The 26,360-nt window shown below is 31.7% G+C and overlaps 1 protein-coding gene across 1 annotated transcript in view; it reads right to left on the reverse strand.

Moving 5' to 3' along the window:
- Positions 1-26,360, reverse strand: part of LOC119608578 — a gene marked incomplete at its 3' end in the record, with an annotated part of 140,629 nt that overhangs the window by 91,874 nt on the left and 22,395 nt on the right. The window contains 3 exon segments of the mRNA XM_037963043.1: positions 7,761-7,925; positions 8,582-8,656; positions 8,659-8,691. Of these exon segments, the coding sequence (XP_037818971.1) occupies positions 7,761-7,925; positions 8,582-8,656; positions 8,659-8,691 (273 nt within the window).

A 26,360-nucleotide genomic window follows, 5' to 3' on the forward strand; every position in this document is an offset into this window, starting at 1 on the left:
CATTTTCAGAAGTAGAAAGAGGAAAAGTTTTGGATATTAGAAATTGTTTTCAAAATGTGATTAACAATATGTAAAATGAAATAAAAGGGAGGACAACAGGCTCTAATTTCTTCTGATAAAAATGATATTGAAAATTTTATTTTCAAACTAATCTAGTTCTGTTCTGATTCTGTTCTAGTTCTTTTCTAGTTCTGTTCTAGTTCTGTTCTGATTCTGTTCTAGTTCTTTTCTAGTTCTGTTCTAGTTCTGTTCTAGTTCTGTTCTAGTTCTGTTCTAGTTCTGTTCTAGTTCTGTTCTAGTTCTGTTCTAGTTCTGTTCTAGTTCTGTTCTAGTTCTGTTCTAGTTCTGTTCTAGTTCTGTTCTAGTTCTGTTCTAGTTCTGTTCTAGTTCTGTTCTAGTTCTGTTCTAGTTCTGTTCTAGTTCTGTTCTAGTTCTGTTTAGTTCTGTTCTAGTTCTGTTCTAGTTTCTGTTCTAGTTCTGTTCTAGTTCTGTTCTAGTTCTGTTCTAGTTCTGTTCTAGTTCTGTTCTAGTTCTGTTCTAGTTCTGTTCTAGTTCTGTTCTAGTTCTGTTCTAGTTCTGTTCTAGTTCTGTTCTAGTTCTGTTCTAGTTCTGTTCTAGTTCTGTTCTAGTTCTGTTCTAGTTCTGTTCTAGTTCTGTTCTAGTTCTGTTCTAGTTCTGTTCTAGTTCTGTTCTAGTTCTGTTCTAGTTCTGTTCTACTTCTGTTCTAGTTCTGTTCTAGTTCTGTTCTAGTTCTGTTCTAGTTCTATTCTAGTTCTGTTCTAGTTCTGTTCTAGTTCTGTTCTAGTTCTGTTCTAGTTCTGTTCTAGTTCTGTTCTAGTTCTGTTCTAGTTCTGTTCTAGTTCTGTTCTAGTTCTGTTCTAGTTCTGTTCTAGTTCTGTTCTAGTTCTGTTCTAGTTCTGTTCTATTTCTGTTCTAGTTCTGTTCTAGTTCTGTTCTAGTTCTGTTCTAGTTCTGTTCTAGTTCTGTCTAGTTCTGTTCTAGTTCTGTTCTAGTTCTGTTCTAGTTCTGTTCTAGTTCTGTTCTAGTTCTGTTCTAGTTCTGTTTCTAGTTCTGTTCTAGTTCTGTTCTAGTTCTGTTCTAGTTCTGTTCTAGTTCTGTTCTAGTTCTGTTCTAGTTCTAGTTCTGTTCTGTTCTAGTTCTGTTCTACTTCTGTTCTAGTTCTGTTCTAGTTCTGTTCTAGTTCTGTTCTAGTTCTGTTTCTAGTTTGTCTAGTTCTGTTCTAGTTCTGTTCTAGTTCTGTTCTAGTTCTGTTCTAGTTCTGTTCTAGTTCTGTTCTAGTTCTGTTCTAGTTCTGTTCTAGTTCTGTTCTAGTTCTGTTCTAGTTCTGTTCTAGTTCTGTTCTAGTTCTGTTCTAGTTCTGTTCTAGTTCTGTTCTAGTTCTGTTCTAGTTCTGTTCTAGTTCTGTTCTAGTTCTGTTCTAGTTCTGTTCTAGTTCTGTTCTAGTTCTGTTCTAGTTCTGTTCTAGTTCTGTTCTAGTTCTGTTCTAGTTCTGTTCTAGTTCTGTTCTAGTTCTGTTCTAGTTCTGTTCTAGTTCTGTTCTAGTTCTGTTCTAGTTCTGTTCTAGTTCTGTTCTAGTTCTGTTCTGTTCTGTTCTAGTTCTGTTCTAGTTCTGTTCTAGTTCTGTTCTAGTTCTGTTCTAGTTCTGTTCTAGTTCTGTTCTAGTTCTGTTCTAGTTTCTGTTCTAGTTCTGTTCTAGTTCTGTTCTAGTTCTGTTCTAGTTCTGTTCTAGTTCTGTTCTAGTTCTGTTCTAGTTCTGTTCTAGTTCTGTTCTAGTTCTGTTCTAGTTCTGTTCTAGTTCTGTTCTAGTTCTGTTCTAGTTCTGTTCGTTCTGTTTTTTCTAGTTCTGTTCTAGTTCTGTTCTAGTTCTGTTCTAGTTCTGTTCTAGTTCTGTTCTGTTCTAGTTCTGTTCTAGTTCTGTTCTGTTCTAGTTCTGTTCTAGTTCTGTTCTAGTTCTGTTCTAGTTCTGTTCTAGTTCTGTTCTAGTTCTGTTCTAGTTCTGTTCTAGTTCTGTTCTAGTTTCTGTTCTAGTTCTGTTCTAGTTCTGTTCTAGTTCTGTTCTAGTTCTGTTCTAGTTCTGTTCTAGTTCTGTTTCTAGTTCTGTTCTAGTTCTGTTCTAGTTCTGTTCTAGTTCTGTTCTAGTTCTGTTCTAGTTCTGTTCTAGTTCTGTTCTAGTTCTGTTCTAGTCTGTTCTAGTTCTGTTTAGTTCTGTTCTAGTTCTGTTCTAGTTCTGTTCTAGTTCTGTTCTAGTTCTTTCTAGTTCTGTTTCTAGTTCTGTTCTAGTTCGTTCTAGTTCTGTTCTAGTTCTGTTCTAGTTCTGTTCTAGTTCTGTTCTAGTTCTGTCTAGTTCTTCTAGTTCTGTTCTAGTTCTGTTCTAGTTCTGTTCTAGTTCTGTTCTAGTTCTGTTTCTAGTTCTGTTCTAGTTCTGTTCTAGTTCTGTTCTAGTTCTGTTCTAGTTCTGTTCTAGTTCTGTTCTAGTTCTGTTCTAGTTCTGTTCTAGTTCTGTTCTAGTTCTGTTCTAGTTCTGTTCTAGTTTGTTCTAGTTCTGTTCTAGTTCTGTTCTAGTTCTAGTTCTGTTCTAGTTCTGTTCTAGTTCTGTTCTAGTTCTGTTCTAGTTCTGTCTAGTTCTGTTCTAGTTCTGTTCTAGTTCTGTTCTAGTTCTGTTCTAGTTTGTTCTGTTCTAGTTCTGTTCTAGTTCTGTTCTAGTTCTGTTCTAGTTCTGTTCTAGTTCTGTTCTAGTTCTGTTCTAGTTCTGTTCTAGTTCTGGCTAGTTCTGTTCTAGTTCTGTCTAGTTCTGTTCTAGTTCTGTTCTAGTTCTGTTCTAGTTCTGTTCTAGTTCTGTTCTAGTTTTGTTCTAGTTCTGTTCTAGTTCTGTTCTAGTTCTGTTCTAGTTCTGTTCTAGTTCTGTTCTAGTTCTGTTCTAGTTCTGTTCTAGTTCTGTTCTAGTTCTGTTCTAGTTCTGTTCTAGTTTCTTCTAGTTCTGTTCTAGTTCTGTTCTAGTTCTGTTCTCTAGTTCTGTTCTAGTTCTGTTCTAGTTCTGTTCTAGTTCTGTTCTAGTTCTGTTCTGTTCTAGTTCTGTTCTAGTTCTTTCTAGTTCTGTTCTTCTAGTTCTGTTCTGTTCTAGTTCTGTTCTAGTTCTGTTCTAGTTTCTGTTCTAGTTCTGTTCTGTTCTAGTTCTGTTCTAGTTCTGTTCTAGTTCTGTTCTAGTTCTGTTCTAGTTTCTGTTCTAGTTCTGTTCTAGTTCTGTTCTAGTTCTTTCTAGTTCTGTTCTAGTTCTGTTCTAGTTCTGTTCTAGTTCTGTTCTAGTTCTGTTCTAGTTCTGTTCTAGTTCTGTTTAGTTCTGTTCTAGTTTTCCAGCTCTGTGCTAGTTCTGTTCCAGCTCTGTTCCATTCTAGTTAGTTTTAGTTCACCTCCAGTTTGGTGTAAAAACTATGTAATCATGGAAACTTGTATACAATCGAACATGTTATTGATGTTATTGTTGTTTTTGTTATTTATCTGTTACATGTGTAACAACATTATGTACATACACATGTTACTCTTTTGTTATTTATTCACAAGTACATACATACGTGTTCGAATAATGTAGTGGTTTAAGCAAGGTCTGCATTGTATTTATTCCTTTTACAAGTAAATTTTTCAGTTGTACTATTGGTTACTATATAGCAGCCAAACAGTCACAGTTCTTTTCAAATTTATATCAATAATAGATTTTTGTATTTATAGTTTTATTTTCTCTAACTAATTGCTAAACAAATACATATATAAGAGAATAATAAAGATTTATAAATACTAAAAGGATGTCGTAGTTTTTTTACACAGAATTTTAAATTATTTAAAAATATAAAAAATTGATTACATGAAGATTTTAGTTATATATCCAAAATTGTTTAAGAAATTATTAAGGAAACTATAATTGAATTTTAAGTAATCTTTATTGTTATAGGCGATTTGTTTATGAATATGAAATTGTATTATAATAGAAAGCAATTAAAACAGTAAACTATATATAGTAAAATGAAAAAGATATTTATATAAGGAATTTATTTACTTAATCTTTATACCATAATTTAAACAAAAAATCAATATTTTAATGATGGTTTTAACAAACTGTAGAGATAATAGAAATAATAATAAAAAAACTAGTTTTAGCTACTAGAGCGTATGATTGATATTAATTACAATTTTCTTTAATTTCTTAGAAACTAAAGAATTTTTTGTAAAATTTCTTCACTTATTTAAAATTAAGAAAAACTGAATATTAAAAAAAGTGATTTGAAAACAATATGATGAAAGTTTCAAAGGAAATTTGATTATTTTTTTTTCAAACTGAAGTATAAACAATTTTACCCCCAAAAATTTTGTTATCTAATTTGTGCTTTTTTAAAATAACATTGTTTAGTCATGTTCAAATCCCACACGACACATAAACAAGTGATTTCTTTATGTCTTCTTCTTACTCTTTTTTGTGTTTGAATCATATTTCATTCAACCAAATATAATTCAATCATTTCTAACATCTATGTTCTTTTTATTATTTTTTTTTTGTTCTAACCCTGCCAACTCCAACAAACTTCTACATTTCATGTCATAGTAAATCAATTAGTAAATTGAGAGTATGTCCCGTTTCAGAGGAGACGGAAAAAGAGGGTTGGGATTTGAATGAATGAGTGCGTGTTTTGTCGATTTCGTTTTGGGGGGAAAGCGACAACACACAAAAATTACAATTTGACAATTGAATTTTTAGACATTTAACAAGGGAACAGCAAATAGAATAGAAGGGACAGGAAAGAAACCACTCCAAACTCAAACAATCAATCGTACTACTAATATTGAGGAAAAGTTTGGTGATGAATTTAGGGTCATTTGATGGAGAGGGTGTCATTAAAGTTTTTATAAAGGAAAAGTTTAATATAATTAAAGGAAGTTTAAATATATAGCAAGGTTCAAATAATGTACTGGGTATACTGTGGGAAATTATACAGTAAATTTTGTTTTAGTCAGTTGTTTTAAAGATTTCTATTTATGGTACCACTAGACGTATGATTATTATTAATTACCTTCAAACTTTAATAAATATTAATCATACGTTCAAATGTTCTCTAATATAATTTCTCAAATTTATTAAAAAAATCAAACCAACTCTTATTGTAGTCATAGTCAAACATTTTCTTGGAAGTTCCTAACAAATTCTATTAAATTTAAGAAATTCTTAAATAATATTAATCATACGTTCTAGAGTCTTATAAATATTTTACAACAAATCCCTTGGATTAATATAGCACAAAAGAAACTGCTTTTTTCAAACATGAAAAAAAGATTTGCACTTTCAATCCCACCCTAAAATAAAACAAAAAAAGAAATTAAATTCCAAAGAAAAACACATAAAACAATATTGTTTTCGTTTAATAAATATGATGAAACAGGTACCAAACACTTATTCTGTCTACTAGCTGCTGGCATCAAACATGTTAAACACGTTTTGCAAAAAGTATAAAAAAGCAATTGTTTCTTCTTCATTTTCGCCCTCAAAAAGTGCTAAAAATCTAACAAATAACATAAATTGAAATAAAACAATGCTCAATAATTACAATACCGGGCAAAACTTATGACAATAAGATAATAAAATGTTAAAGAAATAATGACACGACCATTTATTTATGATATAAAGCTATAAAACAAAATGAAAATTCCAAAGATTTTACAAAGGGGATATTTTGCAAAAGCCAAGGCAAGGGCGGGAGGATTGGAGTGATAAAGTTTAGCAAAATAACGTGACAAAATTTAACTATTTTATGGGACAATATATTTCGAATACATTAGGATTTGACTTATGTTTAAAAGCAGAACTAGAACAGAACTAGAACAGAACTAGAACAGAACTAGAACAGAACTAGAACAGAACTAGAACAGAACTAGAACAGAACTAGAACAGAACTAGAACAGAACTAGAACAGGACTAGAACAGAACTAGAACAGAACTAGAACAGAACTAGAAACTAGAACAGAACTAGAACAGAACTAGAACAGAACTAGAACAGAACTAGAACAGAACTAGAACAGAACTAGAACAGAACTAGAACAGAACTAGAACAGAACTAGAACAGAACTAGAACAGAACTAGAACAGAACTAGAACAGAACTAGAACAGAACTAGAACAGAACTAGAATAGAACTAGAACAGAACTAGAACAGAACTAGAACAGAACTAGAACAGAACTAGAACAGAACTAGAACTAGAACAGAACTAGAACAGAACTAGAACAGAACTAGAACAGAACTAGACAGAACTAGAACAGAACTAGAACAGAACTAGAACAGAACTAGAACAGAACTAGAACAGAACTAGAACAGAACTAGAACAGAACTAGAACAGAACTAGAACAGAACTAGAACAGAACTAGAACAGAACTAGAACGGAACTAGAACAGAACTAGAACAGAACTAGAACAGAACTAGAACAGAACTAGAACAGAACTAGAACAGAACTAGAACAGAACTAGAACAGAACTAGAACAGAACTAGAACAGAACTAGAACAGAACTAGAACAGAACTAGAACAGAACTAGAACAGAACTAGAACAGAACTAGAACAGAACTAGAACAGAACTAGAACAGAACTAGAACAGAACTAGAACAAACTAGAACAGAACTAGGACAGAGTTTTGTAATTGCAATAAAACAGTAATAAAATATTTGTTTTTTCTCCATAACGTATGAGTATTATCTAATTAAATATTGAACATAAATATATATATCCCCCTGGACGTATGAGTGTTATTAATTATTTCATTTTAATTAGATTTTCTAAATTTAAACCCTTAACATAATAAAAATTCTTTCCATCATAATAAAATCTAGTTCAAATTTCTTTTCATTATAACACTCACATTCCTTTAACATTCCCAACATTCGCCATTTGTATTAAATATCCTTTATCCTATAATTTTAAGTAAATAATCATTATTCGTTGTCAACATTATAATATTTTTTATTATCCATAACGTAATGATGATTATGATAATAATTCCATATGGCTTTAATTATCTAAGACACAAAGAAACACGTACCCAGAACTCTTACTATTTATTTAAGTTTTATGCAGAGAAAGTCCCTTTGACACACAAAATCAACTAGTCACATACACAAGGATAATATAAAGACCGAGTATTTTATATATATAATGTTAGAGTAGTAGTTTAACTATTGCTATGTGTGTGTGTTTTTTCTCAGTATGTTAATATTTTTTAGCTGGTCGGTGTTCTTAAGTGAAAAACTTTATCTATCTGATTGTCTGTCTGTCGGTCGTTCTGTCCCTGTATATGAATTTGTTTACTTAGTAAATTATCCTTGAAATGTGATACTTTGTAAAACACATTTAGCTTAGCGTTAGAGTAATGTTATGAAAAAATTTATAAGTGACTTTGTAAGTGTATATTTTTAGTAATTTAAATTATAATTATTTTACTGACATCCTTTGTGGACCCCCATACAGTAATAAACGCTTCAAATTTCTTTTTGTAACTAGACCATCTTTAGTTACGCTGTTGTTTGAGTATTCTTTTTTAATATTTTTTATTTCATTTAACCTTTTAATTTATTTTTGTGAAAAATTTCCCTTATTATATTTCTTGTGTTTTTTTGTGATCTTAAAATGTATGTCAGAGGTTTAAAACGTGTTTGTTGCAACAGGGTTATGGTTTACATGTAAATTTTTTGTAGGGTATTTTTTTTTTGCTTACCTGAACATGCCTGTGGTGGCAGTGGAAATATTAATGTTGTAGAGCTTTTACGACGGGCAACAGCACAACCTAATGATTGGGGTTTAAAGCTTCTCAGCTGTTGCATAAAATCGGAGCACTCCATTAGGGCAACGTCTGCAAAATGCAGGTCGCAAGAATTTGGTTCTGGAATGGAAAAATATAGAAATAATAATTTAGTTTTCTGTTTTAGTCTGTTCTAGTTCTGTTATAGTTCTGTTCTAGTTCTGTTCTAGTTCTGTTCTAGTTCTGTTCTAGTTCTGTTCTAGTTCTGTTCTAGTTCTGTTCTAGTTCTGTTCTAGTTCTGTTCTAGTTCTGTTCTAGTTCTGTTCTAGTTCTGTTCTAGTTCTGTTCTAGTTCTGTTCTAGTTCTGTTCTAGTTCTGTTCTAGTTCTGTTCTAGTTCTGTTCTAGTTCTGTTCTAGTTCTGTTCTAGTTCTGTTCTAGTTCTGTTCTAGTTCTGTTCTAGTTCTGTTCTAGTTCTGTCTAGTTCTGTTCTAGTTCTGTTCTAGTTCTGTTCTAGTTCTGTTCTAGTTCTGTTCTAGTTCTGTTCTAGTTCTGTTCTAGTTCTGTTCTAGTTCTGTTCTAGTTCTGTTCTAGTTCTGTTCTAGTTCTGTTCTAGTTCCTGTTCTAGTTCTGTTCTAGTTCTGTTCTAGTTCTGTTCTAGTTCTGTTCTAGTTCTGTTCTAGTTCTGTTCTAGTTCTGTTCTAGTTCTGTTCTAGTTCTGTTTAGTTCTGTTCTAGTTCTGTTCTAGTTCTTTCCAAGTTCTGTTAGTTCTGTTCTCGTGGTTCTAGTTTGTACTTACTTTGAATCTCCTGGCCCGTTTTATGATTTCGTCCAGTCAAATTCAAACCGCAGGAATTGCAGCGTAAACATTCCTATGATAATGATTGTTATCATAGAGTGGTGAGGGTTTCTGAAATAAAGAAACAAATTTTTATATTAAACGTTTACTATATAAATAAAAAATTGTTCAGTTCAAAACCTCATACGTATGAGTTAATCAATTGCAACTGAACTTGAAAAATACTCATACGTCTGCTATTAAACAATAGTCATAGCTAGAGGTGAGGGTGTTTTCAAAACAATTATAAAACTGATTGACAAAATTGTTACTGCTTAAACAGATTGTTAATTTTCCTTTGAAACATAGGTATATATATAAAAAAAAAAAAAAATTGGGAAGTCCATCAAGAGACCACTATGCACCAACTTAAAACAAAGTATAAATAATCTTTATACTATAAATCATATTAAGTTGTCACAAACTGCAAAAAACAACTGCTTTTTTATCACAGAAACCTGATTCTTTCTAGTTGTCTCTAACACATCAGGCGTTGTGTGCCATTCATTAAAATGTTGCATACTTAAAGGGGTCTTCACATCTTTCTGCTCTCACTAACATCATGTATGTTTTATTTTTTATTTCTACCATTTAATTTATAGTTTAATCATAAACATTCCAGCAGCTTTAAATAAAATCCAACATGCTGGTTTCCATCAAAGCCAGCTGTTTTTTTGTATAAAGATTTGTGTGTTCCTTTTGATTCTTTCATAAAACAGACAATGGTATATTGTATGTATTTAAATCACAGAAAGTATATTTTTTTGTGTGTGAGGTTTTCATCAGGAAATATATGAAATGTTAAACAATGATATGGTGACTGGTGGTTTTTTTTTTGGGGTTTTTATAAGTGATTTTTTCCTTTTCTGTTTTTTGGTGGAGTGCGAGCGAAAAAGGTAATAGAATTAGTTTAGGTTTAGAAATTTTTTCTTAATTATCCTGATGATTTTGTTATTGCTGTAATAACTTTGGGGAATAATATTTAATAAACCATATGATGATGATTTAGCTAAAAGAAAGGGCGGATGTTTTGGGTAAAAACCATATGGGGCAAAATTTTTCGGGATAATTAATTTTCTATAGGAAAAGAAATTAATTATTATTTTATTATATTAATAAAAGAAATAAGAAAATATTGGAGATAAATTTAAATATCAAGTGAAAAATTGTTATATTAATACTGTGAAAAAAAAGTCTGGACTAAAGCCTATTCTCTAGTCTGAACTATAGTTTTGTAATTAGACTGGATTTTTCTAGTCTGGACCATAGCCTAGTCAATAGTCCAGTCTATGATCTAGCCTACAGTCTAGTCTATAGTCTAGTCAATAGTCTAGTCTTTAGTATAGTCTATAGTATAGACTATAGTCTAGTCTACAGTCTAGTTTAAAGTCTCTATATAGTCTAGTTTATAGTCTAGTCTATAGCCTGTATTCTAGTCTAGTCTAGTTCAGTCTAGTTCAGTTCTAGTTCAATTCTAGTTCAGTTCTAGTTCAGTTCTAGTTCAGTTCTAGTTCAGTTCTAGTTCAGTTCTAGTTCAGTTCTAGTTCATTTCTAGTTCAGTTCTAGTTCTAGTTCAGTTCTAGTTCAGTTCTAGTTCAGTTCTAGTTCAGTTCTAGTTCAGTTCTAGTTCAGTTCTAGTTCAGTTCTAGTTCAGTTCTAGTTCAGTTCTAGTTCAGTTCTAGTTCAGTTCTAGTTCAGTTCTAGTTCAGTTCTAGTTCAGTTCTAGTTCAGTTCTAGTTCAGTTCTAGTTCAGTTCTAGTTCAGTTCTAGTTCAGTTCTAGTTCAGTTCTAGTTCAGTTCTAGTTCAGTTCTAGTTCAGTTCTAGTTCAGTTCTAGTTCAGTTCAGTTCTAGTTTAGTTCTAGTTCAGTTCTAGTTCAGTTCTAGTTCAGTTCTAGTTCAGTTCTAGTTCAGTTCTAGTTCAGTTCTAGTTCAGTTCTAGTTCAGTTCTAGTTCAGTTCTAGTTCAGTTCTAGTTCAGTTCTAGTTCAGTCTAGTTCAGTTCTAGTTCAGTTCTAGTTCAGTTCTAGTTCAGTTCTAGTTCAGTTCTAGTTCAGTTCTAGTTCAGTTCTAGTTCAGTTCTAGTTCAGTTCTAGTTCAGTTCTAGTTCAGTTCTAGTTCAGTTCTAGTTCAGTTCTAGTTCAGTTCTAGTTCAGTTCTAGTTCAGTTCTAGTTCAGTTCTAGTTCAGTTCTAGTTCAGTTCTAGTTCAGTTCAGTTCAGTTCTAGTTCAGTTCTAGTTCAGTTCTAGTTCAGTTCTAGTTCAGTTCTAGTTCAGTTCTAGTTCAGTTCTAGTTCAGTTCTAGTTCAGTTCTAGTTCAGTTCTAGTTCAGTTCTAGTTCAGTTCTAGTTCAGTTCTAGTTCAGTTCTAGTTCAGTTCTAGTTCAGTTCTAGTTCATTCTAGTTCAGTTCTAGTTCAGTTCTAGTTCAGTTCAGTTCAGTTCTAGTTCAGTTCTAGTTCAGTTCTAGTTCAGTTCTAGTTCAGTTCTAGTTCAGTTCTAGTTCAGTTCTAGTTCAGTTCTAGTTCAGTTCTAGTTCAGTTCTAGTTCAGTTCTAGTTCAGTTCTAGTTCAGTTCTAGTTCAGTTCTAGTTCAGTTCTAGTTCAGTTCTAGTTCAGTCTAGTTCAGTTCTAGTTCAGTTCTAGTTCAGTTCTAGTTCAGTTCTAGTTCAGTTCTAGTTCAGTTCTAGTTCAGTTCTAGTTCAGTTCTAGTTCAGTTCTAGTTCAGTTCTAGTTCAGTTCTAGTTCAGTTCTAGTTCAGTTCTAGTTCAGTTCTAGTTCAGTTCTAGTTCAGTTCAGTTCAGTTCTAGTTCAGTTCTAGTTCAGTTCTAGTTCAGTTTAGTTCAGTTTTAGTTCAGTTCTAGTTCAGTTCTAGTTCAGTTCTAGTTCAGTTCTAGTTCAGTTCTAGTTCAGTTCTAGTTCAGTTCTAGTTCAGTTCTAGTTCAGTTCTAGTTCAGTTCTAGTTCAGTTCTAGTTCAGTTCTAGTTCAGTTCTAGTTCAGTTCTAGTTCAGTTCTAGTTCAGTTCTAGTTCAGTTCTAGTTCAGTCTAGTCAGTTCTAGTTCAGTTCTAGTTCAGTTCTAGTTCAGTTCTAGTTCAGTTCTAGTTCAGTTCTAGTTCTAGTTCAGTTCTAGTTCAGTTCTAGTTCAGTTCTAGTTCAGTTCTAGTTCAGTTTCTAGTTCAGTTCTAGTTCAGTTCTAGTTCAGTTCTAGTTCAGTTCTAGTTCAGTTCTAGTTCAGTTCTAGTTCAGTTCTAGTTCAGTTCTAGTTCAGTTCTAGTTCAGTTCTAGTTCAGTTCTAGTTCAGTTCTAGTTCAGTTCTAGTTCAGTTCTAGTTCAGTTCTAGTTCAGTTCTAGTTCAGTTCTAGTTCAGTTCTAGTTCAGTTCTAGTTCAGTTCTAGTTCAGTTCTAGTTCAGTTCTAGTTCAGTTCTAGTTCAGTTCTAGTTCAGTTCTAGTTCAGTTCTAGTTCTGTTCTAGTTCAGTTCTAGTTCAGTTCTAGTTCAGTTCTAGTTCAGTTCTAGTTCTGTTCTAGTTCAGTTCTAGTTCAGTTCTAGTTCAGTTCTAGTTCAGTTAGTTCAGTTCTAGTTCAGTTCTAGTTCAGTTCTAGTTCAGTTCTAGTTCAGTTCTAGTTCAGTTCTAGTTCAGTTCTAGTTCAGTTCTAGTTCAGTTCTAGTTCTGTTCTAGTTCAGTTCTAGTTCAGTTCTAGTTCAGTTCTAGTTCAGTTCTAGTTCAGTTTTAGTTCAGTTCTAGTACAGTTCTAGTTCAGTTCTAGTTCAGTTCTAGTTCAGTTCTAGTTCAGTTCTAGTTCAGTTCTAGTTCAGTTCTAGTTCAGTTCTAGTTCAGTTCTAGTTCAGTTCTAGTTCAGTTCTAGTTCAGTTCTAGTTCAGTTCAGTTCTAGTTCAGTTCTAGTTCAGTTCTAGTTCTGTTTCTTATAATTAGTTTGGCTTTTGTTCGTTTCAGCAAATATTAGATTTTAGCCAATAATGTTTGTTTTTGGGGAATGTTTTGTGATTTATTTATTCCTGATATTTATCTATTCTATTTAATTTGTAGTTTTGGGGTTTTTTTTTATTTAACTTTATAACAGGAAGTTCATTCCGTTTTAAGTTTAATATAATATTTTCTAAATTGTGTATATTTTGTTCTCCCCTTTTGCAATTGTGTTTAGTGAAAAATAGTATAAACATGAAAATAAAGAAAGTTGTGAATGATTTAATTGCTTGTTATTAAAATTTTTTTAATAAATATTAAATTAAATCTTAAACCAGATTGTTGGCAACTTTTAGTAGAAACAATTTAATTTCAACTATAAAGCTAAAAAAGGTTAGTAATCTGTTATATCTTCTTTAGTTTAATTAAATTCTCTTCTTCTAAACTCACTTTAATATTTACTGCTTACCGCTACGTATACTTAATTTGCAATTCAATTAAATATCACTCATACGTATCATTGCACTTTATTAGACAACAAGTTGTTCTCTTTAAATAATGTATGTTCGTGTGTAAGAGTGTTTCCATTCCTGCAATTTCTTTTAATTTTTATTTATACTTTATGCTGTTTTAATTATTTTATTACGTTTTTTAAAACAAATCTATTAGATAAAATTAAATTCTGCTGTTTTTATGCTCTATTAATTTTAACAACATATTTGTTGTTTTTTCTGCCAAAGTTGTAACTGTTGCTGTAAAAACTGTCTGTTTAAGAGAGAATAGCATAGAATAAGTACTGCTATATGTGAGAGTATAAAAATCATTAATTGCTTTTGTTTTAAAACAAAAGCTTTATAGAAAAAATTAACTTTTTATTTGTACTTTGCACATAAATGAAACTTAATTTGTATGTTTTTGTGACGGGAATTTGTTTTTGTATTTTTAGGTTAAAGCCAAGGAGATTTGTAGACCATTAAATGCATTTATATTTTAAGAAAGAACAAGAAAAAGTACAGGGTAAAAACTAATTAAAAATTCTAAGGTATTTTTTCGCAATTACAGCAATAAACACGAAGGTGATCTAATAAAGGATAAATTTGTTATTTTTTTTAATATTTTAAATTTAAATATATTTAAGGTAATTGTTAAGCATGAAAAGACTATACTAAATTAGAAATTAGACTGCAAGCTAGACTACAAACAAGACTAAAAACTGGACTACAGGCTGAATTAAAACTAGATTATACTTTAGACAAAGCTATAAACAATTTCTAGTTCTGTTCTAGTTCTATTCTAGTTCTGTTCTAGTTCTGTTCTAGTTCTGTTCTGTTCTAGTTCTGTTCTAGTTCTGTTCTAGTTCTGTTCTAGTTCTGTTCTAGTCTGTTCTAGTTCTAGTTCTGTTAGTTCTGTTCTGTTCTGTTCTAGTTCTGTTCTAGTTCTGTTCTAGTTCTGTTCTAGTTCTGTTCTAGTTCTGTTCTAGTTTTCTAGTTCTGTTCTAGTTCTGTTCTAGTTCTGTTCTAGTTCTGTTCTAGTTCTGTTCTAGTTCTTTAGTCTGTTCTAGTTCTGTTCTAGTTCTGTTCTAGTTCTGTTCTAGTTTGTTCTAGTTCTGTTCTAGTTCTGTTCTAGTTCTGTTCTAGTTCTGTTCTAGTTCTGTTCTAGTTCTGTTCTAGTTCTGTTCTAGTTCTGTTCTAGTTCTGTTCTAGTTCTGTTCTAGTTTTTTAGTTCTGTTCTAGTTCTGTTCTAGTTCTGTTCTAGTTCTGTTCTAGTTCTGTTCTAGTTCTGTTCTAGTTCTGTTCTAGTTCTGTTCTAGTTCTGTTCTAGTTTGTTCTAGTTCTGTTCTAGTTCTGTTCTAGTTCTGTTTAGTTCTGTTCTAGTTCTGTTCTAGTTCTGTTCTAGTTCTAGTTCTGTTCTGTTCTAGTTCTGTTCTAGTTCTGTTCTAGTTCTGTTTAGTTCTGTTCTAGTTCTGTTCTAGTTTCTGTTCTAGTTCTGTTCTAGTTCTGTTCTAGTTTGTTCTAGTTCTTTTCTAGTTCTGTTCTAGTTCTGTTCTAGTTCTGTTCTAGTTCTGTTCTAGTTTGTTCTAGTTCTGTTCTAGTTCGTTCTAGTTCTGTTCTAGTTCTGTTCTAGTTCTGTTCTAGTTCTGTTCTAGTTCTGTTCTAGTTCTCTAGTTCTGTTCTAGTTCTGTTCTAGTTCTGTTCTAGTTCTGTTCTAGTTCTGTTCTAGTTCTGTTCTAGTTTGTTCTAGTTCTGTTCTAGTTCTGTTCTAGTTCTGTTCTAGTTCTGTTCTAGTTCTAGTTCTGTTCTAGTTTGTTCTAGTTCTGTTCTAGTTCTGTTCTAGTTCTGTTCTAGTTTTTCTGTTCTAGTTCTGTTCTAGTTCTGTTCTAGTTCTGTTATAGTTCTGTTCTAGTTCTGTTCTAGTTTGTTCTAGTTCTGTTCTAGTTTGTTCTAGTTCTAGTTCTGTTTAGTTCTGTTCTAGTTCTGTTCTAGTTCTGTTCTAGTTCTGTTTAGTTCTGTTCTAGTTATGTTCTAGTTCTGTTCTAGTTCTGTTCTAGTTCTGTTCTAGTTCTGTTCTAGTTCTGTTCTAGTTTGTTCTAGTCTGTTCTAGTTCTGTTCTAGTTCTGTTCTAGTTCTGTTCTAGTTCTGTTCTAGTTCTGTTCTAGTTCTGTTCTAGTTCTGTTCTAGTTCTGTTCTAGTTCTGTTCTAGTTCTGTTCTAGTTCTGTTCTAGTTTGTTCTAGTTCTGTTCTAGTTCTGTTCTAGTTCTGTTCTAGTTCTGTTCTAGTTCTGTTAGTTCTGTTCTAGTTCTGTTCTAGTTCTGTTCTAGTTCTGTTCTAGTTCTGTTCTAGTTCTGTTCTAGTTTGTTCTAGTTCTGTTCTAGTTCTAGTTCTAGTTCTGTTCTAGTTCTGTTCTAGTTCTGTTCTAGTTCTGTTCTAGTTCTGTTCTAGTTTGTTCTAGTTCTGTTCTAGTTCTGTTCTAGTTCTGTTCAAGATTTATCAGTTAAATTTTTTGTCTGTAATTTGTTTCCCTATTTTTCTGCATTTAATTCTTTCCTGTTTATTGCCATGTCATTTAACAGTCAACAAAACTGAGATTTTTATTGTAAAACTTATTTTGAATATTTTCTACATATTATTTATTTCTTTAACTTCCGTTATTTGTTTTTGTCCTACATGTTCAAACATTCTACTACGATCATGTTATTTAACCAGCCTCGGCATATGCTATGGTTATTTCTCCATTTTTTTTTTACAACAGACTCAACTACTGATATCTGTGTGTGAGGTTTTCGTGTACAATTCATAGAATATTGCATAAAAACTATAACTACCATTCAAAATATAAAAAAATATATGAAGAAAAATTGCATGCCTGTTAACTTTGGTTTAATGTTATGGCCGTTAGTTGTTTTTAATTGCAATTATAACAGTAAAACTGCTACACAACAATACTACATGAACATAATAAAAACAGTTTTATTTGAAATAAAAAAAATTATATAACAAATTGTTAGTCCTATAAAAACGAACATTTTAAATTGACATTTATAACATATGACTTGACTGGGTCACAAAAATGTTTCCATAAAAATGAAATGGATATATTTGAAAATATTTTAAATGTTTTTAAAATATTAAATTTCATTTCAAATTCTGCATAATCGTTATGAATGTTCTGTAATTTAATTTATGCTAACCAAAGTATACTTTTATAAATTTGATACTAATAAGCCCTAAAGTAGGCTTTAGAATGTAAACATTAAGAAGTATTGGAAATATATTATATATCACAATTAAGCTCAAAATTTATGACTTTGTTTAAAACAATTTCAAGCTTAAATAACAATATTTAAACAAGTTTTTTTTTGGTTCTAAAGACAAATGTCTATAATTTATTGCATATTAATGCCATATAGGGAAATAGAAGCAATTATTTAACTGCTGACTAAAACAATTTGCCAAAAAAAAGCTCTCCCCCTTAAATACATACAAATATATTGAAATTTCTCCTGCTCCTTAAGTTATGCTTTACACTTTAATTTAGTTAAATTTCTTTTGTTTGATTTCCTTGGTTTTTCTTTTGAAAATTTTTATTATAAATTTTTCTAACATTTTTCTATACATTTAATTGACTTTGATAAATTACTGCGCAGCTAATGTTATTAAATATGACTTCTGGTTTTTATTGTTTAACACAATGTTAGTATTTTGTATAGTTTTCTTAAGACTTTATTAAAGTTTTTTTTTAGATGTTCTTTGTAATTGTAATTTCCCCCCTAGAATTTTCTTATACTTCTTTATATTTTTTTGTATTTTTTAATTCAGCAAGTAAGTAAATAAACTGTAATTATATTCTTCTTATTTTTTGTTGCCCACTTTTAGGCTGGCATAAAGAAAAACATGATGAATTGCATGATTTTCAATTAGAAGAAATTTTTTTTTTGCATTTTATTTACTGGAAATCTCATTTTGAATATGAATAATTTTATGAACATTAATTTTGTTTTTTTTTGTAAATGCATTTTAATAAACTTGTTGAAAGTAAATGAAGTGCAAAGATTTAAAAGAAAAAATATATATATTACAAAAATTTTACTTTAGTTCCGATTTTAGGAGAGACTATCTTCCAGACTATAGACTGAAATATGATGAACAGCACTAGAACAGAACTAGAACCGAACTAGAATAGAACTAGAACGGAACTAGAACAGAATTAGAACAGAATTAGAACAGAATTAGAAAAGAATTAGAACAGAACTAGAACAGAAACTAGAACAGAACTAGAACAGAACTAGAACAGAACTAGAACAGAATTAGAACAGAACTAGAACTGAACTAGAACAGAACTGAACAGGACCTAGGAACAGAACTAGAACAGAACTAGAACAGAACTAGAACAGAACTAGAACAGAACTAGAACAGAACTAGAACAGAACTAGAACAGAACTAGAACAGAACAGAATAGAACAGAACTAGAACAGAACTAGAACAAAAGACTAGAACAGAACTAGAACAGAACTAGAACAGAACTAGAACAGAACTAGAACAGATACTAGAACAGAATCTAGAACAGAACTAGAAACAGAACTAGAACAGAACTAGAACAGAACTAGAAGACCTGAACAGAACAGAACTAGAAACAGAACTAGAACAGAACTAACGAACCAGAACTTAGAACAGAACTAGAACAGAACTAGAACAGAACTAGAACAGAACTAGAACAGAACTAGAACAGAACTAGAACAGAACTGAACAGATACTAGAACAGAACTAGAACAGAACTAGAACAGAACTAGAACAGAACTAGAACAGAACTAGAACAGAACTAGAACAGAACTAGAACAGAAACTAGAACAGAACTAGAACAGAACTAGAACAGAACTAGAACAGAAACTAGAACAGAACTAGAACAGAACTAGAACAGAACTAGAACAGAACTAGAACAGAACTAGAACAGAACTAGAACAGAACTAGAACAGAACTAGAACAGAACTAGAACAGAACTAGAACAGAACTAGAACAGAACTAGAACAGAACTAGAAGAACTAGAACAGAACAATACAATAGGACTAGAACAGAACTAGAACAGAACTAGAACATAACTAGAACAGAACTAGAACAGAATTAGAACAGAATTAGAACAGAATTAGAAAAGAATTAGAACAGAATTAGAAAAGAATTAGAACAGAACTAGAACAGAACTAGAACAGAACTAGAACAGAACTAGAGCAGAACTAGAACAGAACTAGAACAGAACTAGAACAGAACTAGAACAGAACTAGAACAGAACTAGAACAGAACTAGAACAGAACTAGAACAGAACTAGAACAGAACTAGAACAGAACTAGAACAGAACTAGAACAGAACTAGAACAGAACTAGAACTAGAACAGAACTAGAACAGAACTAGAACTAGAACAGAACTAGAACAGAACTAGAACAGAACTAGACTAGAACAGAACTAGAACAGAACTAGAACAGAACTAGAACAGAACTAGAACAGAACTGGAACAGAACTAGACAGAACTAGAACAGAACTAGAACAGAACTAGACAGAACTAGAACAGAACTAGAACAGAACTAGAACCAGAACTAGAACAGAACTAGAACAGAACTAGAACAGAACTAGAACAGAACTAGAACAGAACTAGAACAGGACTAGAACAGAACTAGAACAGAACTAGAACAGAAGGCTATCTTTAATACAATAGATAATATTATTTAATCCGTCTCCCTAAAACTCTTTTCAAAATTAATGTTGTCAATTCTAATTATAATTTGTCAGGCTTTCTTTCCAGCACTGTTTAGTTCCCAGCTAAACATTATGTTTAATTACAAACGTTGTAATTTTTAATTTTTCTAACCAATCTTTCCTCCAACTCTTAGCACAGCAAACTGTTGCCTTTAATGAATTAATTTTCTTGCAGTAATTTCAATTCATCTAGCACGTTTCTTTCTTAAACTCATTTGCAATTGTAATCAATCATCAGCTTAGAATCCTTTAAATAGCGAAAACAAACAAATTTTTTGTCTGTACATAAGTACAACTTAAATAATTTTCAACAAATGTCTAACAACACACCTCCGCGACAAAGAAAATAAATTGTTTGAAGCAACAAAAAGGGGGCAAAAAGAAAGAAATTACAATAAAACAAATAAAAAGTGGAAAAATTGTAATAATTATAGACGTTAGAATGAACATCGCACATTTGTTTTTTACATTTAAGTGTCATTTGCTTAAGACGCTTTACTCCATGGAAATTTTTGTCACACATTTCCTCGTGGAAGGGGGGGTGAAGTGTAAAGAAAATCTTCCGGTTCCATTAGTCAAATGTTGTGTTAACAGAATAAATGGCCTAAAGGTTTTAATGCCAAGATAGAATGAAAAAATAAAGTAGAAAGTAAAAAATTTGCATAATTTTTTAACTTGAGCCTAAAATAGACAGCTTAATTTGTGGGAGTTGTGCAACTGTAGGTGGAGTTGTATCTCTCTCGTAGGTAAGGGATTTCAAGGACATGTTTTATTGGGTTTTCTAATCTGCTTGGATTTTAGATTATTGATCCAACTTTACTCATACTCTTTATATAAAACAAACTGTCAAGTTGTACGTTATTTTCCTTTATTTCACCCCCATTTCTCTTTATTTTTAATTTTGCAAATAGATTAATGAATATTTATGACAAATACATATTCCAGACTACATCATGTACACGTCTGAATACTACCAACTACCAGGAGTCATCATAAAGATACAGGATAAGAAAACAACAACATTTTCTAAAAGCTTTCAACTTTAGCAACTCCCTGCTAAAAAGCATGGAAGAGGGCGACAAAAAAAAAACAACATTTCTATTTAAGTAAACTATTCATATTTAAAAACATGAAAAATATGCCTAAAAATCTAAAAGATGGCAAATTATAAGAAACATTTTTCTTTTGTTGGAATTTCTTAACGCATTTTTTTTCAATTCTCGTTTCATGTCACTCTAAACGTATGAGTCATATTTTCATGAAATAATTGAAAAATTACTCATACGTGACGTGGCTAGGAGTGAGAGAATGTGGTTGAGAATTTGCAAGGATAAAGGGATGAAAATTATGACATGTTGTGAATAGGGAGTGTAAAAGGATTTGTCGAAAGGTTTTACTTAATAATGATGAGGTTATTGTTGTATTTGGTAGGGATTTTAATACTAAAGGTTTCTTAATAAAAAATAACTAAAAATAGTCTATAGTGCGACCTACAGTGTAGTCTACAAAGTAATCTGTTGCTTGTCTGTAGCTTTGTGTATTGTCTACTCTATAGTCTATTCTTTGTTCTAGTGAATTGTCTAATCTATAATCTAGGCTACTGCTACTATAATTGTCCAGTTTATAGTCTATAAACTGGACAATTACACTCTTGTATATACTCTAGTATATAGTATATTCTAATACTAGTTCTGTTCTAGTTCTATTCTAGTTCTGTTCTAGTTCTGTTCTAGTTCTGTTCTAGTTCTGTTCTAGTTCTGTTCTAGTTCTGTTCTAGTTCTGTTCTAGTTCTGTTCTAGTTCTGTTCTAGTTCTGTTCTGTTCTAGTTCTGTTCTAGTTCTGTTCTAGTTCTGTTCTAGTTCTGTTCTAGTTCTGTTCTAGTTCTGTTCTAGTTCTGTTCTAGTTCTGTTCTAGTTCTGTTCTAGTTCTGTTTCTAGTTCTGTTCTAGTTCTGTTCTAGTTCTGTTCTAGTTCTGTTTTAGTTCTGTTCTAGTTCTGTTCTAGTCTGTTCTAGTTCTGTTCTAGTTCTGTTCTAGTTCTGTTCTAGTTCTGTTCTAGTTCTGTTCTAGTTCTGTTCTAGTTCTGTTCTAGTTCTGTTCTAGTTCTGTTCTTGTTCTGTTTCTAGTTCTGTTCTAGTTCTGTTCTAGTCAAGTCTATAGTCTAGTCTATAGTCTAGTCTATAGTCTGGTCTATAGTCTAGTCTAAAGTCTAGTCTATAGTCTAGTATATAGTCTAGTCTATAGTCTAGTCTATAGTGTAGTCATAGTCTAGTCTATAGTCTAGTCTATAGTCTAGTCTATAGTCTAGTCTATAGTCTAGTCTAGTCTATAGTCTAGTCTAGTCTAGTCTAGTCTATAGTCTAGTCTATAGTCTAGTCTATAGTCTAGTCTATAGTCTAGTCTATAGTCTAGTCTATAGTCTAGTCTATAGTCTAGTCTATAGTCTAGTCTATAGTCTAGTCTATAGTCTAGTCTATAGTCTAGCCTAGTCTAGTCTAGTCTAGTCTAGTCTAGTCTAGTCTAGTCTAGTCTAGTCTAGTCTAGTCTAGTCTAGTCTAGTCTAGTCTAGTCTAGTCTAGTCTATAGTCTAGTCTATAGTCTAGTCTATAGTCTAGTCTATAGTCTAGTCTATAGTCTAGTCTATAGTCTAGTCTATAGTCTAGTCTATAGTCTAGTCTATAGTCTAGTCTATAGTCTAGTCTATAGTCTAGTCTATAGTCTAGTCTATAGTCTAGTCTATAGTCTAGTCTATAGTCTAGTCTATAGTCTAGTCTATAGTCTAGTCTATATCTAGTCTATAGTCTAGTCTATAGTCTAGTCTATAGTCTAGTCTATAGTCTAGTCTATAGTCTAGTCTATAGTCTAGTCTATAGTCTAGTCTATAGTCTAGTCTATAGTCTAGTCTATAGTCTAGTCTATAGTCTAGTCTATAGTCTAGTCTATAGTCTAGTCTATGGTCTAGTCTATAGTCTAGTCTATAGTCAGTCTATAATCTAGTCTATAGTCTAGTCTATAGTCTAGTCTATAGTCTAGTCTATAGTCTAGTCTATAATCTAGTCTATAGTCTAGTCTATAGTCTAGTCTATAATCTAGTCTATAGTCTAGTCTATAGTCCAGTCTATAGTCTAGTTTATAGTCTAGTCTAAAGTCTAGTCTATAGTCTAGTTTATAGTCTAGTCTATAGTCTAGTCTATAGTCTAGTTTATAGTCTAGTCTATAGTCTAGTCTATAGTCTAGTCTATAGTCTAGTCTATAGTCTAGTCTATAGTCTAGTCTATAGTCTAGTCTATAGTCTAGTCTATAGTCTAGTCTATAGTCTAGTCTATAGTCTAGTCTATAGTCTAGTCTATAGTCTAGTCTATAGTCTAGTCTATAGTCTAGTCTATAGTCTAGTCTATAGTCTAGTCTATAGTCTAGTCTATAGTCTAGTCTATAGTCTAGTCTATGGTCTAGTCATAGTCTAGTCTATAGTCTAGTCTATAATCTAGTCTATAGTCTAGTCTATAGTCTAGTCTATAGTCTAGTCTATAGTCTAGTCTATAGTCTAGTCTATAGTCTAGTCTAGTCTATAGTCTAGTCTAGTCTAGTCTATAGTCTAGTCTATAGTCTAGTCTATAGTCTAGTCTATAGTCTAGTCTATAGTCTAGTCTATAGTCTAGTCTATAGTCTAGTCTATAGTCTAGTCTATAGTCTAGTCTATAGTCTAGTCTAGTCTAGTCTAGTCTAGTCTAGTCTATAGTCTAGTCTATAGTCTAGTCTATAGTCTAGTCTATAGTCTAGTCTATAGTCTAGTCTATAGTCTAGTCTATAGTCTAGTCTATAGTCTAGTCTATAGTCTAGTCTATAGTCTAGTCTATAGTCTAGTCTATAGTCTATCTATAGTCTAGTCTATAGTCTAGTCTATAGTCTAGTCTATAGTCTAGTCTATAGTCTAGTCTATAGTCTAGTCTATAGTCTAGTCTATAGTCTAGTCTATAGTCTAGTCTATAGTCTAGTCTATAGTCTAGTCTATAGTCTAGTCTATAGTCTAGTCTATAGTCTAGTCTATCTAGTCTATAGTCTAGTCTATAGTCTAGTCTATAGTCTAGTCTATAGTCTAGTCTATAGTCTAGTCTATAATCTAGTCTATAGTCTAGTCTATAGTCTAGTCTATAGTCTAGTCTATAGTCTAGTCTATAATCTAGTCTATAGTCTAGTCTATAGTCTAGTCTATAATCTAGTCTATAGTCTAGTCTATAGTCCAGTCTATAGTCTAGTTTATAGTCTAGTCTAAAGTCTAGTCTATAGTCTAGTTTATAGTCTAGTCTATAGTCTAGTCTATAGTCTAGTTTATAGTCTAGTCTATAGTCTAGTCTATAGTCTAGTGTATAGTCTAGTCTATAGTCTAGTCCATAGTCTAGTCTATAGTCTAGTCTATAGTCTAGTCTATAGTCTAGTCTATAGTCTAGTCTATAGTCTAGTCTATAGTCTAGTCTATGTCTAGTCTATAGTCTAGTCTATAGTCTAGTCTATAGTCTAGTCTATAGTCTAGTCTATAATCTAATCTATAGTCTAGTCTATAGTCTAGTCTATAGTCTAGTCTATAGTCTAGTCTATAGTCTAGTCTATAGTCTAGTCTATAGTCTAGTCTATAGTCTAGTCTATAGTCTAGTCTATAGTCTGGTCTATTGTCTAGTCTATAGTCTAGTCTATAGTTTAGTCTATAGTCTAGTCTATAGTCTAGTCTATAGTCTAGTCTATAGTCTGGTCTATAGTCTAGTCTATAGTCTAGTCTATAGTCTAGTCTTTAGTCTAGTCTATAGTCTAGTCTATAGTCTAGTCTATAGTCTAGTCTATAGTCTAGTCTATAGTCTAGTCTATAGTCTAGTCTATAGTCTAGTCTATCTAGTCTATAGTCTAGTCTATAGTCTAGTCTATAGTCTAGTCTATAGTCTAGTCTATAGTCTAGTCTATAGTCTAGTCTATAGTCTAGTCTATAGTCTAGTCTATAGTCTAGTCTATAGTCTAGTCTATAGTCTAGTCTATAGTCTAGTCTATAGTCTAGTCTATAGTCTAGTCTATAGTCTAGTCTATAGTCTAGTCTATAGTCTCTATAGTCTAGTCTATAGTCTAGTCTATAGTCTAGTCTATAGTCTAGTCTATAGTCTAGTCTATAGTCTAGTCTATAGTCTAGTCTATAGTCTAGTCTATAGTCTAGTCTATAGTCTAGTCTATAGTCTAGTCTATAGTCTATCTAGTCTAGTCTATAGTCTAGTCTATAGTCTAGTCTATAGTCTAGTCTATAGTCTAGTCTATAGTCTAGTCTATAGTCTAGTCTATAGTCTAGTCTATAGTCTAGTCTATAGTCTAGTCTATAGTCTAGTCTATAGTCTAGTCTATAGTCTAGTCTATAGTCTAGTCTATAGTCTAGTCTATAGTCTAGTCTATCTAGTCTATAGTCTAGTCTATCTAGTCTAGTCTAGTCTAGTCTAGTCTATAGTCTAGTCTATAGTCTAGTCTATAGTCTAGTCTATAGTCTAGTCTATAGTCTAGTCTATAGTCTAGTCTATAGTCTAGTCTATAGTCTAGTCTATAGTCTAGTCTAGTCTATAGTCTAGTCTATATCTAGTCTATAGTCTAGTCTATAGTCTAGTCTATAGTCTAGTCTATAGTCTAGTCTATAGTCTAGTCTATAGTCTAGTCTATAGTCTAGTCTATAGTCTAGTCTATAGTCTAGTTTATAGGATAGCCTATTTCAGTTGAGTTTAGATTTCGTTTTTTGTTTAAAATTTTCGGAAATTTCTTCTTTAATCTTTGCTCTTTTTATTTTCTTTTCTAACAAAGTAAATAAGAAAATTTCCTTTAGAACATAATTAAATAATATTTTCTTCTTATTTTCATTACTGGCAGTCTTTGCTCTACTGCTGGTAATCCAGTGTTTGTACATTTTCTTTTGCTTATTTTTTTGTCTGATTCATTTTAATGGTATTCATGACAAGAATATTACACAAATTTGTGTAGGAATAATAATACCCAAGTGTGTAGGAATAATAATACCCATACAACATATATTTTTTTACTGCCTGCCATTTGGAATGCAATATAATTGTCACTGGGAAAATTCTTGCAAGTCTACGACAACTCAATTTGTATGGAACGTAGCATAACTATAAAAAATGTCATTGAATAAGTGAAATTCCAGTAGACGAGTTAAAGAGCTGAGTTAACAAAAATAAAGAAATTGTAAATACAAATAAAAACTGAACGGGAACAAAGACCAAAGTCTAATTGAATTACAGGCAAAATACTTACACTAAAGGAGACGGGAGAGTATTGAATATATATTTTTTTGCATAGAATGAAACGAATTGTGGTCTAGATGGGGTTGCGATGATGGTTGTTTAAGAAGGTATTACAAATAAATATTTTATGCTGCAGTTTAAGGAAAAATTAAGCTGTACAAGTGTTATTTTGAATAAGATTTATTTTGCACGAAGTCCTTCTTATAGCAAAGAAATCTACAGATTATTTAAAAAAAAAACCGTAGAAATTTTAGTTTCTTTTAAATTTCTTGTTGAAGATTTTAATTTCCCCAAATGTCCTGCTGTGCTTTTGTGTTTGTTTTTTGTGCTCATTTGTTTATTTTATTTTTTTAATATATTTTTTGCTACTTTGGTAAATAAACCACAAAAAAGATTTAAGTCTTTTAATTAAGGAATGTTTAAATAAGTTTTAGTCAAATAAAAGTCAAATACTAACCGACTGGACTTTGGAAGATGAGGGAATATCAAAATAAAAATTGAAAATAAAGTTTTCTATACAATTGTTGTAAAATGAGGTATTTTTGTTGGTTTATATTGCGGCATTGTAAAAATCGATAAAACCAATAAAATGCTTAAAATAGATTTTTTTAAATAAAGAGGAAGAACTTAACCAACACTGAACTAATAAAGAAATAGAACATAACTAGAACATAACTAGAACATAACTAGAACAGAACTAGAACAGAATTAGAACAGAACTAGAACAGAACTAGAACAGAACTAGAGCAGAACGAACAGAACTAGAACAGAACTAGAACAAACTAGAACAGAACTAGAACAGAACTAGAACAGAACTAAACGAACTAGAACAGAACTAGAACTGAACTAGAACAGAACTAGAACAGAACTAGAACAGAACTAGAACAGAACTAGAACAGAACTAGAACAGACTAGAACAGAACTAGAACAGACTAGAACAGAACTAAACAGAACTAGAACAGAACTAGAACAGAACTAGAACAGAACTAGAACAGAACTAGAACAGAACTAGAACAGAACTAGAACAGAACTAGAACTAGAACAGAACTAGAACAGAACTAGAACAGAACTAGAACAGAACTAGAACAGAACTAGAACAGAACTAGAACAGAACTAGAACAGAACGAAAGACTAGAACAGAACTAGAACAGAACTAGAACAGAACTAGAACAGAACTAGAACAGAACTAGAACAGAACTAGAACAGACTAGAACAGAACTAGAACAGAACTAGACAGAACATAACTAGAACAGAACTAGAACAAACTAGAACAGAACTAGAACAGAACTAGAACAGAAC

Source organism: Lucilia sericata, unplaced genomic scaffold, assembly GCF_015586225.1.
Source record: "Lucilia sericata isolate MDLA Ls3-8-SP2 unplaced genomic scaffold, ASM1558622v1 Contig000851F_arrow, whole genome shotgun sequence".
Classification (NCBI taxonomy): Eukaryota; Metazoa; Arthropoda; class Insecta; order Diptera; family Calliphoridae; genus Lucilia; species Lucilia sericata.